The 18,151-nt window shown below is 44.6% G+C and overlaps 1 protein-coding gene across 16 annotated transcripts in view; it reads left to right on the top strand.

Moving 5' to 3' along the window:
• The window catches only part of Gpld1 (glycosylphosphatidylinositol specific phospholipase D1), a 69,241-nt gene that overhangs the window by 41,472 nt on the left and 9,618 nt on the right, over positions 1-18,151 (top strand). For all 16 annotated transcript variants that reach the window (XR_005880811.1, XM_040755738.1, XM_040755741.1 and 13 more), the window contains 7 exons: positions 1,729-1,915; positions 4,879-4,989; positions 5,464-5,538; positions 5,622-5,778; positions 7,836-7,977; positions 9,372-9,456; positions 9,531-9,624. Coding sequence is in view for 15 of the 16 variants with exons in the window: in XM_040755738.1 (XP_040611672.1) it covers positions 1,729-1,915; positions 4,879-4,989; positions 5,464-5,538; positions 5,622-5,778; positions 7,836-7,977; positions 9,372-9,456; positions 9,531-9,624 (851 nt within the window). In the remaining variant the exon portion in view is untranslated. The remainder of the gene's footprint in view (positions 1-1,728; positions 1,916-4,878; positions 4,990-5,463; positions 5,539-5,621; positions 5,779-7,835; positions 7,978-9,371; positions 9,457-9,530; positions 9,625-18,151) is intronic.

Here is an 18,151-nt window from a genome sequence, read left to right on the forward strand (position 1 = left end):
CACCAGGATCTTTCACTTTGCTAAGTAATCGCAACAACGAAGTGTATTTTGTAGAGTATCTTCAAGGCCCCAGTGTTCTTAGGGATTTATTTTCATGGGCTTTCCCCCTGTAGTGCAATGATACTCCAGGAATGAAGGCAGAGAGCTCTGACGATGATTTGAATACAGTTGCTTCTTCTGGTGAAAGTCTGGTACCCACTGATCACCTCATCGAGAGAGCTGGGGATTCATTTGATTTCGAACCTAGCCATGGGCATGAAAGTGACTTCTGGATGATTTGGCAACACTGCTGTCTTCTCAGTGGGGTTCCTGGTGGCCCTTTATTTGGGGGACACTGACACATGCAGCAAACGAAGGGAACAGGGAGGTAAATCCCTCCTCTCTGCTGTCATTCATGTGTGAGCAAAGGCTCTTCTTAGCCACATTCCTGCAAGAGCCACAGGTGGGAGCTGCGGGGCTGGCAGCCACAAGAAGCAGGGCCTAGTCTTAGCCTCAGGGGCTCTGCTCTGGCCTGCGCCCTTCCACCATGCATCTTAGAAACTGTGTCATGTTACTTGTTCTTTCCATGGCTGTGTGAGCTAGAATTAGCATAACTTTTATTCTTTTCAGTCCCGGGGTGACAAGTGAACCATTGACTGTCATCTCTATAACCAGTCAGTCACAAATCCCACTTGGAAGTACTTACTTGATACAAAAATGCAACTCTCATCACAGAGTGTATTCTAGAGCCAATTATGAGTGACCGAGGTCTAAGAACACAGACTTGGGTCACGCCAAATGCTGTGTTTCAGTGTGGTAACAGTTTCATGGAGTTTTAATAGTGACATAAAAGAAAAAGTTATAAATCAAGACACTTAAAAATATATTGGTGCACCAGGCATGATGGCACACCCCTTTAATCCCAGCACTTGGGAGTCAGAGGCAGCAGGATCTCTGAGTTTTGGGCCAGCCTGGTCTACATAGTGAGTTCCAGGCCAGTTGAGGCTACATAGTGAGACCCTGTCTCAAAACAAATAACAAAATATGTTGGTGGGACCATCAAGCAGTTTGGATAGAATAAAATGGCTGCTACAGGTCTCAGATGCTATCCATAACTTTCTTAGCCTTGGGGTTGGTTGAAGCTTCACGTCTTTTAATACATCCCTGAAGGATTTCCCCAATCATCTCAAGGGTGTGAGGTCAGACGCAGGTGGACAATTAACTGCCACTGAGATGCCAAAGACAATCCAAGATAATCTGGCTCTGGATTTGCTCTCCACAATCGGGGACTTCCAATAAACCTTGCAGAATCTTTAACACAGGTGTGGCCTTTTCCACTTTAGGGACATCATTTCATATACTACATATGTTGGATACCCAATTTAATTCCATAAAAGTTGGGCTGTGTTGGTAGGGTGGAAATAAACAGTATTTGATTAAGTAACGGTGGACCAAACAGGCCAATCCAGGATCTTAGTGGCTGCTTGTAGAACACACACTTTTATGAGGCTGTTCTTTTCCTACTCTGGCTTTGTGGTCCAGGAAGGCCCAGATACCTCTAGCTGTCAAGTTTGGTTTTGTTTCCCCCTATGGAGAATGACTTTGAATCCCACAAGTGATATAGCTCCCCAGATGAATGTTCCCAGCGGTCACTCAGAATGCAGAGTCAGCTGGGAAATCTGAATTGCTGGGTTCCGGAAAGGAGAGCAGGCAGTGTTACCATAGCCCTCAGTTCTCTTCTTCTCTAAGGGTCATGGCTTCAGCTGACCTCAACCAGGATGGGCACAGTGACCTCGTGGTGGGTGCACCAGGCTACAGCCACCCTGGCCGCTTCCAGATTGGGCGGGTATACATCATCTATGGCAATGATCTGGGCCTGCCCCCCATCGACCTAGACCTAGACAAGGAGGCCCACGGGATCCTGCAGGGCTTCCAGGTGAGACCTCCTGTCACGTCTTTCCTCTCTTAGGGGTGAGTAAGCCACTGCTGACATTTTGGTATGTTTTCATTGTCTTTCTGGTACTGGGGGTTCAATCCAGGACTTCCTACATGTCAGGCAAGTGCTCTACTGCTGAGCCCACTGCAGCCCTCACTCAGGCTACTAGGCAAGCACTCTTTGGCTGAGCCCTCTCCCTCGCTCCTCACAGAGCGTGCTAAGCAAGCGCTCTACTGCTGAGCCACAGTAGATGCTGTGGTCAGAATTGTACCACTGACCCATGCCCCCAGCCTTTCGTTTGGGGAGTCTAGGCAGGTACTCTACCACTGAGCCATGCCCCCAGCCCCTCATTGGTGGGGTTCTAGTAGCACCCTACTGCTGAGCCACTGCCCCCAGTCTGCACATTTTGAGACACATTCTCCAGACGAGTCCCTCCTCAGGGGAATGACTACAGTGCTGCCTACACGGATGCAGTGCATTTTATCGGTAGGTCACCTTCACTTCATTTATCTCCATCTGTTACTACCTCTGCGTATGAAACACAATGCCTTCCCCACATACGCATGCCATTTACACCAGCTTCAAGTGGAATTTGATTTCTTTTCTATTTTAAGAGACAGGGTCTCACACTGTAGCCCAGGCTTCCCTGGAATTCATTATGTAGTCCAAGCAGGCCTTGAGCTCCTCAGTGCCTCTTCTTCCAAGTTCTGAGGTTGGTAGCATGAAGAGCTGCGGTTGTTTGATGCAGTGCAGTGAGTGAGGATGGAATTCCCATATGCCTTTCTTCGTTTCTGCTGTGCAACTGTCTTCAATAATTGTGGAGCGTTTACCACAGCAAAAACCTGCCATCGGCCCATCTTTGAACTCCAGGCTTTGCTTAGATATCATTGCTGTACTCTGATCAGTTTTTCATCCCTAGGGGAAACTCACAGTCATTGTGTGTGTTTCTCACTGAATCGGAGTGTTCGTTTCTCTTGGGAACACTTAGGGTCCTAGAGGGCTTTGCAGACACAGAAGGTATTAGCCATTTTAGTAGCAAGGAGGAGCACCAGAACCTCACTGCTGGTCACAGGAGAGGCTTTGGTGGCACCGGCCTCATCCTGAATCTTTGAGTGTCAAGTGCCTAGGATTAGGAACCTAGATTTGAGGATCAGTGGTGGCTCTCTGACTGGGCAAGTCACTTCTCCATTGCTAGTTATTAATGCTGTGGGGGGAAAGATGTCATCATACCTACCTGTAAAGACAAAAAACAAAACAAAAACAATCAAAAGTACCAGGGGTTTGTGATCTAGTTTAGGTTCTGACGAAAGCAGTCGTGGCCCTGCCATGTGGAAATGAGTTGCCTACCCAGTATATGAGGTCACATTGTAGAGGCTGTTCCATTTTTTGAAGCCTTCTGAAACCACAAGAAATATTTCCCAAATAAATCAAGCTATCCCTGTCTCTTTTACTGCTGCACAGTCACTACTGTTAGACAAATGGGTAAAGTCCAAAATTCTGGCCAGTGGCTTCCTGCAGGACACATTCCCTAAGTCCACATGGGATGGGAGGTGGTGGCTCCCCAATGCCCTCCTCCCCTGTGACCTTTGGCAGTTTGGAAGATTGCCAGAAAAAGGCATGAACTAGACTTTGGAAGCCTGTGCCCAGCCTTGTGTCATCATGAGCCTCGCTTTGTTCTTGGCTCCCAGGGAGTATTAGGTTGCTACTCTGCTTTGCTGTGAATGAGTGGCGGGATCTTAACACAGATTAACAGCACAGCCGCTGAAGGTGACACAGCCCATCTCCAGAGGGCAAGGCTCAGTTCCCCCACCCAACCCTAGCATGCCTTCAGTTCTGGAGTAGTCCCTGTCCTTTGTCATGCTCCCGGATCATTTATTTCAAAAGGCCAGATGCCACAGATACCATTGCACACACTGAAAGAGTTAGTCAAGGGATAATATGTGGGCCACTGGGTCATGTGTGATGTGGCAACATCACTATTGCCAGACAATTCCTTGTGGTGTAAGCTGTGGAAGGCATAGAGAAGCAGCTGGTGAGTTAGGTTTAGGCTGATTTTAGATAGGAGCAGGAAAAATATCCGTAGAGAAACATCTATGCTGGGAACAAGTTATGTTGGGCTAGAACAAGTTTTTGTCTTATGAAAGGCATGTGAGGTTAGTAATAATAGCAACTGACTTGTACAGCTCCATAGAATGTTCTGCCTTGGTGGGGAGGTTCCACAGCTGTGCTTTGCAGGGTAAGAACCATCGAAAGTGGGTGTTTGTGTATGTGAAAGTGGCAGCTGGGAGACTGGTTTGTATTCATTACTTGAAATTGAAATATACAGCCATCCTAGGCCTGCAGCTACCACTCCCCAGCCTTACATTGTAGGTGAGCTGCCCTGAGCCCACAGACGGGGCTGTTGCTGCTGCTGTTCCTTTGGGGCTGTTACTGAAACTCTCAGCTCAGCCTGGTGGCGTAGGCCTTCCAGCCTAGCTACTCAGGAGGTTAAGACAGGAGGAAAGGTCACAAGTTCAAGGCCTGCCTCAGTTACAAAGTGAGTTCAAGGACAGCTTGGGCAATTTAGTGAGACCCTATCTCAAAATGGAAAAAAGAAAAAAATACAAAAAGGGCTGAGGATATAGCTCAATGGTGGAGTACTTTCCTAGCATGTGTGAGACATTCAGCTCAACACCTAGCACCCCCCCCCAACACACACAGGATATTGTAGTGTGGGTTGAAGTGCACACACAAGACCATGTCTACACATCTAGAGCTCCTCAGGACTATCTGCTCTCTTGTACTTCAGTTTCTCCTCCAGACAGACAGACTTACCTGACGTCCCCTAAGGCAGAGCTACCCAAATGTGCTACCTAGCAGTGAGGTTTTGGGCCTCTGCCTGTGGGCAATAGGTTGGGGCCCAGGCTTTCCACACTGAGTCTGGAGGACATGCTTAGCCCATAGAACTAACTGTGTTTCCTCAGCCTTCAGGTCGCTTTGGCTCCGCTTTGGCCGTGCTGGACTTCAACATGGATGGGCTTCCTGACTTGGCTGTGGGTGCCCCCTCTGTGGGCTCAGGGCAGCTCACCTACAATGTAAGGCTGGGGAGAAGGCAGAGGTGGGGAAGGGGCCAGGGAGCAGAGTGCCTGTCAGGAGGAGATGGGAACTGAGAGGGCTTCTGGAGAAGAGCCCGTCAGATCCTTGGACACACCGCAGTGACTGCAGATTGGGAGGCAGGGATAAATCCCCCCCCCCCAGTCTCTCTTAAATCTAATGGAAATGAAGATTTAAAAGAAACATAGCTAGGTATGGTGATACATAATCTGTGACAGAGGGTTGAAGCAGGAGGATATCCTTGAGTTCAAGGCCAGCCTGGTTTGCATAGTGAATTCCAGGCCAGTGTGGGATAAATACACAGCAAAACCTTGTGTTACACAAACAACGATGACCTCCCATGTCCAGACCGAGTTTCTGGGGACAGTGAGTCCTCTCTGTTTTGCTGTGATCTAGGGTTCAGGGTTATTGACACCATGAAAGCATATGGTTTGCTGTCATTTGTGCTTGTCTAGGGTGCAGTGTATGTCTACTATGGGTCTCAGCAAGGGAAGCTGTCTCCTTCCCCCAACATCACCATCTCCTGCAAGGTATGTCTTGGCCTCATGTTGGGGACTCACTCAGCTCTGCCCATGGCCTCTGGGGCTGATGGATTCCTTTTTTCCCTTCTAAGGACACCTATTGTAACCTGGGCTGGACCCTCCTGTCAGCAGATATGGATGGAGATGGCCAGCCTGACCTGGTGATCAGCTCACCTTTTGCACCTGGTGGAGGGAAGCAGCGAGGGATCGTGGCTGCCTTTTATTCACGGCCCAGACAGAGTGACAAAGGTAGAACTGGTGGGGGGGGGGCAGGGATTCCAGCTTGACTGTGCTGCACGATGTCTCTTGCATAGGGAATTGTGTTCTTTACCTGAATGTGCTATAATGTCACGTGCTAAGAGACAGGATCTCATGCAGGCAGGGACTGGCAAAAGATGGGGAGAGAATTGCCAATGAGGGCAGGTGAGAGGGCCCAGTGGGTAAAGGGGCTTGCTGCTAAGCCTGACACCTGAGCTTGATCTCCAGAATCCATATGGTAGAGGGACAGAACTAACTCCAAAAAGTTGCTCTTTGACTTCCCTGTGCATGCCATGGCATGTGTGTACCCAAACACATACACACACACACACACACACACACACACACACACACACACACCAGAAACAAATGTTTAAAAATATTAACTCTGAGTATAAAAAAATCACAAAGGGGACAAGAGGTTATTCTTTTTTAAACATAATTTTAATTGATTCTTTGAGAATTTCACATTATGTACTTCAATCCTGCTCATTTCCCAGTCTCTCCATGTCTACCCCTCACCCCCATAACATCCCCCATAAGAGACATTTAAAAATTAATTAAAAACAAAACAAAGTAAGGAACCAAACAAATACCCACTTCACTCCTCATCTTTCTTTTCTCTGCACCCTTTTCATTTGTATTAGTGTCATTGGGAGATGTGGTGTGTTGAGAAGTATACCTTTTGGTCCACTCAGCTCTCCTTGCAAATGTTCATTGTGTAATGTGTTGTTGGTCCAGTTCAAGGCCTCTGACTTCTGGTAAATCATCAATGCTGGACCCTCACCGAGACTCCTCTGATATCCTGCTGTTGCCCTGAGTCATGGAGATCCTGTGGCTATGGTTGCCCAGTTCCCTTACGTACTCCTGCAGGTCATAGATGGGGTAGATGTTGGAGTGTGCCAGTTCAAAGTCTGTGGGTCAGGGTGATGGCTGATTTTGTCAGTCCTGGCCACTGGGACTGGCCCCCTCAGGCAAGGGGTGCAGCCAGCTCTTCTATGCCTATAGCATTAGGGCCAGCTCTTACAGGCCTGTGGCGAGGGGTGAGGACATCTCTCCTAAATGTGGTGGCCCTGACCTTGGCTATTCTTATGGTCTTTGATGGTAACACAGGCCACAGACATCAACACAGACCCCATCTGTGGTAGGACCACATATTCAGATGTGATTCTTGACTGAAACTAATGCCTAAATGTCACCATGGCCCTGTGTGGCAGTGTAGGACACTCAGATCTGTATGGCCCCAGCTGCAGCATGACCCTCAGACACCAACATGGCCTTAGGTGGCATCCTCAACCCTGGGTATTCACACAGCCTTGATGGTAACAGGCTACATGGACATCAACACAGACCCCAGCTGCAGTAGGGCCACAGACCCAGACATGGCTCTTGACCATAGTTTGAGTCCAGTTGACACCATGGCCCAGGGTGGCAGCACAGACCACCCAGATCAGTATGACCCTGGTGGAAGAGGTTATTCTCACAGCTTCAACGAGTGAAATAGGAATTCTACAAAGGCTGAGGTCAAAGTTATCCCAGATGTTCCAACTGCCCTGAGAAAGGTCTTTCTAAATAGTATCTTTACCTGCTGGAAATGAGCTCCAGAAACACACTTCTTGTCTGAAGAGTGACATCTACTTCTGATGCTGGGGTCCTGGGATCCATATATGTATGACAAAGGGGTTCTGGCAAAATCTCAGAAGCGGGGAACTAGTTCTCATATGTTCATAAACAGGAAGCATCCTTTCAGTTCCAGGTCCTTCCGCACAAAGGGAGTGAGTACCATTAATTCATTCAGTCATGTAGGGGTTTATTTTTGTTTTAAAACAGGGTCTCATGCCACCCAGCCTAGTCTCAAACTGCATAGAGCCAAGGATGACCTTGAACTCTTGATCGTTCTGCCTCCATATCCCAAGTTCTAAGATTATATATGTGCATCACCATGCCCGTAACACACCTTTCTTTGCTTCTTTCATGTTCATTTACTGGGACTGGGTGTCACTGATTGGTGATTAGTTGGTTGGTTGATGGAGATGGGTTTTCTTTAGAAACACTGACTGCAGAGGAAGCTGACTGGAACGTGAGCGGTGAGGAGGACTTCTCTTGGTTTGGATACTCCCTCCATGGGGTCACAGTGACAAACAGAACCCTGCTGTTGGTTGGGAGCCCAACTTGGAAGAACGCCAGCAGGTCAGTGTTGGCATTGGCATCTGGGGAAACAATGTTCATAGGGGCAAGTGTCAGTTATTCTGGGACCTTATTAAGTGTGGGGTGCAAAGAAAGGGGTGAGTGGCTGTTGCCCTTAGAAGGAACAGCCTCAGCTCTGGAGGGAGGCCACGGACTTTTCATCTTAGAAGCTGCAGTTGGCAAGAACCACAGCAACAAACTCCTCTCAGCCCAGGCTTTAAACACAGAAATATTTCATTTTACTGTCCTGGAGGTTGGGAATCCAGGACCAGAGTGTGGGTAGGGTTCTTGTGAAGCCTCTGTTTGGCTTATATACAGACGTCTTCCTTCTGTCCTTACAGAATCATCTCTGTGAGGCACAGCCCTCACCTCAAAGGGAATAAGAAACAGCTCAATTCTTAAAAAAACAAACAAACAATAAAACAAAAAACAAAAACAAAACTCTGTGTGCAGTGCCCTAAGGATCCAGAAGAGGGTGTTGTATCTCCTGGAACTGGAGTTACAGCCAGTTGTGAGCTACCATGTGGGTGCTGGGAATTGAACCTCAGTCTTCTGGAAGAGTAACCAGTGCCCATAACAGCTGAGCCATCTCTCCAGCCCCAGAAATAGTTTATTCTTGAGCCAAATGGGAGTGACTGTGGCACAGGGACACAGATTCAGGTTGCTCACATGACATGTTTCAAAGCAGTAATGGTTACATGAAATTATTTTAGTGACAGAACAAAAGAAAGTGGGAAATAAAAGCATTCACCCTCAAAATTTGTGGAAACAACTTATTCAGGTTACAGAACCATAAGGACTTCATGCTATGGCTCCAGAGGCTGCTGAGTAGGGGGGAGATGGTTTTACCCAAGAGTCACAGAGATACTAAGTCAGATAGAAGTGGGCAGTGACTGACAGTTATTAAAGGAACTAACAACAGCCCAGGGCATCTTGGCTGTGCATTGGCAGCACTGCAGCACTCTGGAAGCAAATCAATCATGTCTGCCCTGGGAATGTTACATACCTCTGGTTTGTCTGTGTACCAATCTGTTCTTATTATAAGGACGAAGTCACATTTGATTGTGGCTCTCCCAAGTGTTCTCCTTTTCACTTGGTGACCCCTTTAAAGACACTCTCTCCAATACAGTCTGATTCTGAAGTTCCGGCAGTGAGGACTTCCACACAGGGATACCGGCAGTGGAGTAGGTAGATAGTGTGATTCAACCACTGGGAGTAGGCATCCTTGCTTTTGCTGTAGTGTGGAGGTGGAGGGTGAATATTAGACCTGGGAGCCTCCATGTTGGTGAGCTTAACTTCATAGGTGCCAGTGTCTGTGGTCCAGGATTACAGGACAGAGCCCCAAGGATGCATGATGGGGTAAGGCTCAGCTTCTTCTACCATTGTGTTCTCTCCAGGAACCATGAGAAAAACAGCCTGGGAAGGGTGTATGGCTACTTTCCTCCAAACCGCCAGAGCGAAATTACTATCTCAGGAAATAAGGTATCACAGCCTCCTTCTGAAAGATGTGCTGCAGTTAGCTTGGTTGATCAGTAATGATCAATTGTTCTTTGCAGGCAATGGGAAAGCTGGGTACCTCCCTGTCAAGTGGCCATGTGAGACTGAATGGGACCCTAACACAAGTGCTATTGGTCGGAGCCCCTACTCATGGTAGGCCATCCACATGCTGTTGTTTTTAATGCAGTTGTTCTATTAACAAAGACTTGGGAGTCAGATATTGGGGTAAAAACCTGATAGATCAAAGATGTGGTGGAGGAGCAACCAGATGACTTTCTGTCCACTCTTCCCAGAACAAAAGGGAAGGACAAAAGCCTGAGAATCTCCAAGTCCCTCCCTACTCCTTCCTATACCTTTCTATCCATACACTGGGTCCTCCTATTCTCTATGACTAGTTCTTGTGAACTAATCAATGACTCTACCTCCTGACTCAAGGTTAACTTTATGAAAACAGTCTTGGGGTATCACAGTATGATCAAATATCCCACAATATTTCTTGCTTTTATCTAAATAAAAAGGAAAGGTTTTAACTCTAATACAGTAAAATATATACAATAAGAACAATTATCAGGTAAGAATTACATTGTCTAGTCCATTTGTATTTGGCAGAGAAAATACTTTATTATCTATCCTATCTTTTTTTTTATTAATATTTTTTTTATTTTCCATTTTAAATTTAGATAAGAAACAAGGTTGCTTCACAAGTCAGTACGAGGTCCCTCTCCCTTTCCCTCCCCTCCTCCCGTGCCCTCCCCCCATCACCCCCCCCCCCCCGTTATCCCCTCTTTCCCCCAGGGAGGGTGAGGCCCTCCATGGGGGTGTCCATAGTCTGTCATTTCATATAGGGCAGGGCCTAGACCCTTCCCCAAGAGTTCAGGGTGAGAGTGCACCTCACATTGTTCTATGAGAGTCCAGAGACCGTGTGTATACTTGGGATGGGTACTGATCTGCTGTCCAAGGCTCAATAGATTACCTAGGCCTCCTCACTGACACCCAGATTCAGGGGGTCTTGATCAGTCCCATGCTGGATTCCCAGGCTGATGCCTGGGATTCAAGAGTTAACCTTTGTCTGGTCAGCTGTTTCTGGGGGTTCAACCAGCCCAGTCTTAATCCCTTTGATCATCAGTCCTCCCTCTCTGATACTGGCTTTCTTGAGTTCAGCTCAGTACTTAACCAGCCAGTAAATGAAGTTTCTGTTTCCCAGACTCTCTGGCCATAGGATTGTAGGCTGGCACTCCCCAGATCTATGTCTAAAATCCATATATGAGAGAGTACATGCCATGTTTCTCTTTTTGTGACTGGGTTACCTCACTCAGGATGGTTTCTTCTAGTGTCATCCATTTGCCTGCGAATCTCATGATTCCATTATTTTTTTCTGCTGAATAGTACTCCATTGTGTAGATGTACCACATTTTCTCTATCCATTCTTCGGGTGAGGGACATCTAGGTTGCTTCCAAGTTCTGGCTATTACAAATAAAGCTGCTATGAACATAGTGGAACAGACATCTTTGTTATATGAATGGGCATCTTTTGGATATATGCCTAAGAGTGCAGTTGCTGGGTCTTGTGGTAGGTTTATTCCCATTTTTCTGAGGAATCTCCATACTGCTTTCCAAAGTGGCTGAACCAGTTGGCACTCCCACCAGCAATGGAGGAGTGTCCCCTTTCACCACATCCTCTCCAGCATAAATTGTCATTGGTGTTTTTGATTTTAGCCATTCTGACAGGAGTGAGATGGTATCTCAGAGTTGCTTTGATTTGCATTTCCCGGATGGCTAAGGATGTTGAGCACTTTCTCAAGTGCCTCTCAGCCATTTTAGACTCCTCTATTGAAAACTCTCTATTTAGTTCTGCAGCCCACTTCTTAATTGGGTCCTTTGCTGTTTTGGAGACTTGCTTCTTGAGTTCTTTGTAAATTTTGGAGATCAACCCTCTGTCAGATGTGGGATTAGTGAATATTTTTTCCCATTCTGTGGGCTGCCTTTTTGTCTTGCTGACTGTGTCCTTTGCCTTACAGAAGCTTCTCAGTTTCAGTAGGTCCCATTTATTAATTGTTGATCTCACTGTCTGTGCTACTGGTGTTATGTTCAGGAAGCTGTCTCCTGTACCAATTCTTTCAAGGGTACCACCCACTTTCTCTTCTAAGAGGTTCAGTGTGGCTGGATTTATGTTGAGGTCTTTGATCCATTTGGACTTAAGTTTTGTGCATGGCGATAAACATGGATCGATCCGCATTTTTCTACATGCCAGTCTCCAATTATGCCAGCACCATTTGTTGAAGATGCTTTCTTTATTCCATTGTATATTTTTAGCTTCTTTGTCAAAGATGAGATGTTCGTACGTGTGTGGGTTAATACCCGGATTTTCAATTCGATTCCATTGGTCTGCCTGTCTATTTTTGTGCCAATACCAAGCTGTTTTCAGGACTATAGCTCTATAATAGAGCTTGAGGTCAGGGATAGTGATGCCTCCGGACATTGCCTTGTTGAACAGGGTTGTTTTGGCTATCCTGGGTCTTTTGTTTTTCCATACAAAATTGATTATTGTTCTTTCAAGGTCTGTGAAGAATTGTGCTGGGATTTTAATGGGGATAGCATTGAATCTGTAGATTGCTTTTGGCAGGATTGCCATTTTTACTACATTGATCCTACCTATCCAAGAGCATGGGAGATCTGTCCATTTTCTGAGGGCTTCTTTAATTTCTTTCTTTAAAGATTCAAAGTTCTTACGATACAGGTCTTTCACTTGTTTGGTTAGCGTTACCCCAAGGTATTTTATGTTGTTTGTGGCAATTGTAAAGGGTGATGTTTCTCTGATTTCTCTTTCAGCCCTTTTATCATCTGTATATAGTAGGGCTACTGACTTTCTTGAGTTGATCTTGTAACCTGCCACTTTGCTGAAGGTGTTAATCAGCTGTAAGAGTTCCCTGGTAGAGTTCTTTGGGTCATTGATGTAAACTATCATATCGTCTGCAAACAGTGAAAGTTTGACTTCTTCCTTTCCAATTTGTATCCCCTTGATCCCCCTTTGTTGTCGTATGGCTATAGCTAGAACTTCAAGTACCATGTTGAAAAGGTATGGAGAGAGTGGACAGCCTTGTTTTGTTCCTGATTTTAGAGGAATTGCGTTGAGTTTCTGTCCATTTAGTTTGATGTTGGCTGTTGGTTTACTGTATATGGCTTTTATTATGTTTAAGTATGTCCCTGTTATCCCAGATCTCTCCAAGACCTTTATCATGAAGGGGTGTTGGATTTTGTCAAAGGCTTTTTCAGCATCTAGTGAGATGATCATGTGATTTTTGTTTTTCAGCTTGTTTATATGGTGGATTACGTTGATGGATTTTCGTATGTTGAACCATCCCTGCATCCCTGGGATGAAACCTACTTGATCGTGGTGCATGATTGTTTTGATGTGTTCTTGGATCCGATTTGCCAGTATTTTATTGAGTATTTTTGCATCAATGTTCATGAGGGATATTGGTCTGAAGTTCTCTTTCTTGGTTGTATCTTTGTGTGGCTTGGGGATCAAGGTTATTGAAGCCTCATAGAAAGAGTTTGGCAAAGACCCTTCTGCTTCTATTGTGTGGAACACTTTGAGAAGAATTGGTATAAGCTGTTCTTTGAATTTGTGGTAGAATTCTGCACTGAGGCCATCTGGACCTGGACTTTTTTTTGGTTGGGAGACTTTTGATGACAGCTTCTATTTCCATAGGGGTTATAGGTCTATTTAAATTGCTTATCTGTTCTTGATTTAGTTTTGGCAAATGATAGCTGTCCAGGAAGTCATCCATTTCCTTTAAATTTTCGAATTTTGTGGAGTACAGGTTTTCAAAGTATGACCTAATGATTCTCTGGATTTCCTCAGAGTCTGTTGTTATGTCCCCCTTTTCATTTCTGATTTTGTTAATTTGCGTGTTCACTCTCTGCTGTTTGGTAAGTTTGGACAAAGGTTTGTCTATCTTGTTGATTTTCTCAAAGAACCAACTCTTCGTTGCATTGATTCTTTGTATTGTTTTCCTGGTTTCTACTTTGTTGATTTCAGCCCTCAATTTGATTATTTCCTGGCGTCTACTCCTCCTGGGGGAGTTTGCTTCTTTGTGTTCTAGAGCTTTTAGCTGTGATGTTAATTCTCTGGTATAACTGTTTTCCTGTTTCTTCATGTGAGCACTTAGTGCTATGAACTTCCCCCGTAGCACTGCTTTCAAGGTGTCCCATAGGTTTGGGTATGTTGTGTCTTCATTCTCATTGAATTTGAGGAAGTCTCTAATTTCTTTTTTATTTCCTCTTTGACCCAGGGATGGTGCAGTTGAGCATTATTCAATTTCCATGAGTTTGTAGGTTTTCTGCAATTTGTGTTGTTGTTGAATTCTAATTTTAAGGCATGGTGGTCTGATAAGATGCATGGAGTTATTCCAATTTTTTTGTAGCTGCTGAGGTTTGATATGTTGCCAAGTATGTGGTCGATTTTTGAGAAGGTTCCATGTGGTGGTGAGAAGAAGGTATATTCTTTTTTATGTGGATGAAATGTTCTATAGATATCTGTTAATCCCAGTTGGGTCATTACTTCTATTAGATCCTTTGCTTCTTTGTTGAGTTCCTGTCTGGTATTCTTGTCTAGTGGTGAGAGTGGTGCGTTGAAATCTCCCACTATAACTGTGTGGGGCTTTAGATGAGATTTAAGTTCTAATAATGTTTCTTTAACGAATGTGGATGCCTTTGTATTGGGGGCATAGATGTTCAGGATAGACACTTCGTCTTGGTGGGTTTCACCTGTGATGAGTATGTAATGACCTCCTTCATCTCTTTTGATTGATTTTATTTTAAAGTCTAGTTTGTTAGATATTAGGATTGCTACCCCTGCTTGTTTCTTGGGTCCATTTGATTGAAAAATTTTTTCCCAACCTTTAACTCTCAAGTAATGTCTGTCTTTGAGGGTGAGGTGTGTTTCTTGTATGCAGCAGAAGGAAGGGTTCTGTCTTCGAATCCATTCTGCTAGTCTGTGTCTTTTTATGGGTGAGTTAAGGCCGTTAATATTGAGGGATATTAATGACCATTGATTGCTCATCCTTCTTCGATTTGCGATGGTTGTTGTTGGTGGAATTATGGGTGGAATTTCGCCCCTTTGTTCTTTTGGCTGTTGGTAGAGAGGGATTCTCTAATGCTTATGTTTTTCTGGTTGTAGTTAGCTTCCTTGGGTTGGAGTTTTCCTTCCAAAATTTTCTGTAGGGCTGGGTTAGTGGACACATATTGGTTGAATCTAGTTTTGTCATGGAATATCTTGTTTTCTCCGTCTATAGTGATTGAGAGCTTTGCCGGGTATAGTAGTCTGGGCTGGCATCCATGGTCTCTTAGTGTAGGTAGAATATCTATCCAGGACCTTCTGGCTTTCAGAGTTTCCATGGAGAAATCAGGTGTAATTCTGATAGGTCTGCCTTTATATGTTACTTGACCTTTTTCCTTAGCTGCTCTTAATATTCTTTCTTTATTCTGTATGTTTGGGGTCTTGATTATTATGTGGCGAGGGATTTTTTTTGTGGTCCACTCTATTTGGTGTTCTGTAGGCTTCTTGTACCTTCATTGGCATGTCTTTCTTAAGGTTGGGAAAGTTTTCTTCTATGATTTTGTTGAATATGCCTTCTGCCCCTTTGAGGTGGATTTCTTCTCCTTCTTCTATACCTATTATTCTTAGGTTTGGTCTTTTCATGGTGTCCCATAATTCCTGGATGTTTTGTGTTAAGGATTTGTTGGATTTAAGGTTTTCTTTGGTTGATAAATCCATTTCTCCTAATGTATCTTCAACACTTGAGATTCTCTCTTCCATCTCTTCTATTCTGTTGGTAATGCTTGTATTGGTAGTGCCTGACTGTTTGTCCAGCTTTTCTATTTTCTGCCTTTCTTCAGATTGTGTTTTTTTTAGTGTCTCTATTTCAGTTTTCAACCCTTGCAGCGTTTGCATTGCTTCTTGCAATTTTCTGTTTATCTGTTCGTCCGTTTGTTGCCTTTTATGAATTTTTTGGTTTGTTCTTTCTTCCATTTCTTGCATTTTTTGGTTTGCTTTTTGTTCCATTTCTTGGATTTTGTGCTTTGTTTCTTCTTCCATTTCCTGCCTTTTTTGGTTTGTTTCTTCCTCCATTTTTTTCATTTTTTGCTTTGTTTTTTCTACCATTTCTTGCATTTTTTGCTTTGTTTCTTCTTCCATTTCGTGCCTTTTTTGGTTTTTTTTTTCTTCCAATTCTAGCATTTTTTGGTTTGTTTTTTCTTCCATTTCTTGCATTTTTTGGTTTGTTTTTTCTTCCATTTCTTTGAGGGATTTTCCAATATCCTCTTTTAGGGCCTCTATCATTTTCATGAAAGTGCTTTTAAGGTCGTTCTCTTCTGCTTCCTTCGCGTTGGAATATTGGGGTCTTGCTGGTGTGGAGTCTCTAGAATCTGGCGGTGTCATATTTGTTTTTCTGTTGCTGACTGTGTTTTTGTATTGTCTCTTTCCCATCTCTTCTTTTAGTGGGTGCAGAAAGAGCCCCTTCCTGGTCTGGGGACCAGAGTTCCCTTTTGGTGGGTGCTAGTAAGTCCAGTAATCTGGTGGTTCTTCTATGCCTTGTCCAAATGCTGGTCCGTGAGTAGAGAAGAAGAACAGGAATCTGGGGCGCTTAGCCTCCTACCTGGTCCCCTGGACCCTATGCTGGGTCCTGTTGTACCTGATCTGGAACAGCTACTCCCCTGGTCTCCCTGGCTCCTGTAGTTTCCTGGTCTCTTTGGTGGGAGAGAAGATCTGGAGTCTGGGGTGCTTGGCTCCCGCCGGGATTGGGAGCTCTGTGCAGTTCCCAGGCGATCTGCAGGCTCTGGAACACAGGCCGGGAAGCTGGCCTGTTTACCTGATGCTCCCGCCGGGATTGGGAGCTCTGTGCAGTTCCCAGGCGATCTGCAGGCTCTGGAACACAGGCCGGGAAGCTGGCCTGTTTACCTGATGCTCCCGCCGGGATTGGGAGCTCTGTGCAGTTCCCAGGCGATCTGCAGGCTCTGGAACACAGGCCGGGAAGCTGGCCTGTTTACCTGATGATGCCAGAGGGACAGCTACTTCCCTGTACTCCCAGCCTCCTCTCCTTTCCTGGAATCGTTGGTGGGAGAGAAGATCTGGAGTCTGGGGTGCTTGGCTCCCGCCGGGATTGGGAGCTCTGTGCAGTTCCCAGGCGATCTGCAGGCTCTGGAACACAGGCCGGGAAGCTGGCCTGTTTACCTGATGATGCCAGAGGGACCTATCTATCCTATCTTGATGAATCTAAAATTTTATACCTAAACCACTTTCTATAATTTGTATTACCAGGCTAAAATATTCTTTAGACTTTAAATTGTTTTCTTAGATAAACAACTTAAACTTTTATGTCTCTTAACCTTATAGGCTTTACATCTCTTTTGTAAGTTTCTTTTTCTGACTTTAGTAACAAAGAAAATTGTAAAACTATCTAGTCTTCAATTTCCATTAGAGACCCGAGAAGGATATAATATTACCTGAGTAAACAGGAAATACAGAGCAAACAACTTCTAAAACTATAAAAATTACAGAGATAGTTGGCTTCCTGGATAGTCACTCAAGCTTCCTCTGCAACATTGGGGCATCTGTCTTTGGCCTATAGACCTAGGATATCTGAAGGACTTTTCTGGGAAGCAGAATTTTGAAGAACTGTCCCATCTTGTCTTGTCAAGGTTCAGTAGTTGCCTTCTATTGTGTCCTTGCCAGCAATAGAGGCAGGGTGGCTAACTTCAACACAATAAAAGCAAACTTTATATGGAGGTTCTTTGATGCTCATCATCTTCTCTGAAGTAGAATGGTGTTGCCAGGAGATGTGTCCCACGGTCATGAAAAGCCCTTATGTTATTAAAACATCTTAAATGCCATATTCTGTAGGCCTCTGAAGTGTTTGAAGACCACTTATCTATCTGAAATGCATAGCTGTTTGACCTTGAAAACATACCTAACATTACTACAAGTTTGATTATTACACATGACTAACTACTAACCTGAATTTCTTAATTATCCTAAACAGTTTGTAATAATAGCTTTCAAGGACTAGATCTTTACATTTTTAAATGAGCTGCATAAATTCAAGAGTAGGAACATATATACAGTATGTTATAACAAAAACAACCTTAAATTTATATCAATATACAAAAGTCTCTACCATTGTAAAATATTTGAGACTAGTAGTTACTTTTTAGTTAAAAAGTAGATTCAATAATCTACCCTTTTGCTGGGCAGTGGTGGTGCATGCCTTTAATCCCAGCACTCGGGAGGCAGAGGCAGGTGGATCTCTGTGAGTTTGAGACCAAGCCTGGTCTACCAAGTGAGTTCCAGGACAGGCTCCAAAACAATACAGAGAAACCCTGTCTCGAAAAAAACCAAAAAAAAAAATCTACCCTTTTATCTTATCATTCCTATACCCCCCTTAGTTTCTTCCCTGACCTTGACCAATAACAACTTACAACCAACCCCCCTAAATAATGACTAACATCCATAATCTACTGAACAAACAAAAAATCACTTTTTGGGAGTGTGGGCATTGTGTTCTTAAAATTACTTCCTATGTCTGGGGGCAACAGTATCTTTAGGGAATCCTGATAAAATTGAGATAATGGTCAAGTCCTGGGAGAGTTAGCTGTTGTTGTTCAGTCTCTGTGTGATGGG

The sequence above is a fragment of the Mesocricetus auratus genome, unplaced genomic scaffold, assembly GCF_017639785.1.
Source record: "Mesocricetus auratus isolate SY011 unplaced genomic scaffold, BCM_Maur_2.0 Super-Scaffold_100013, whole genome shotgun sequence".
NCBI lineage: Eukaryota > Metazoa > Chordata > Mammalia > Rodentia > Cricetidae > Mesocricetus > Mesocricetus auratus.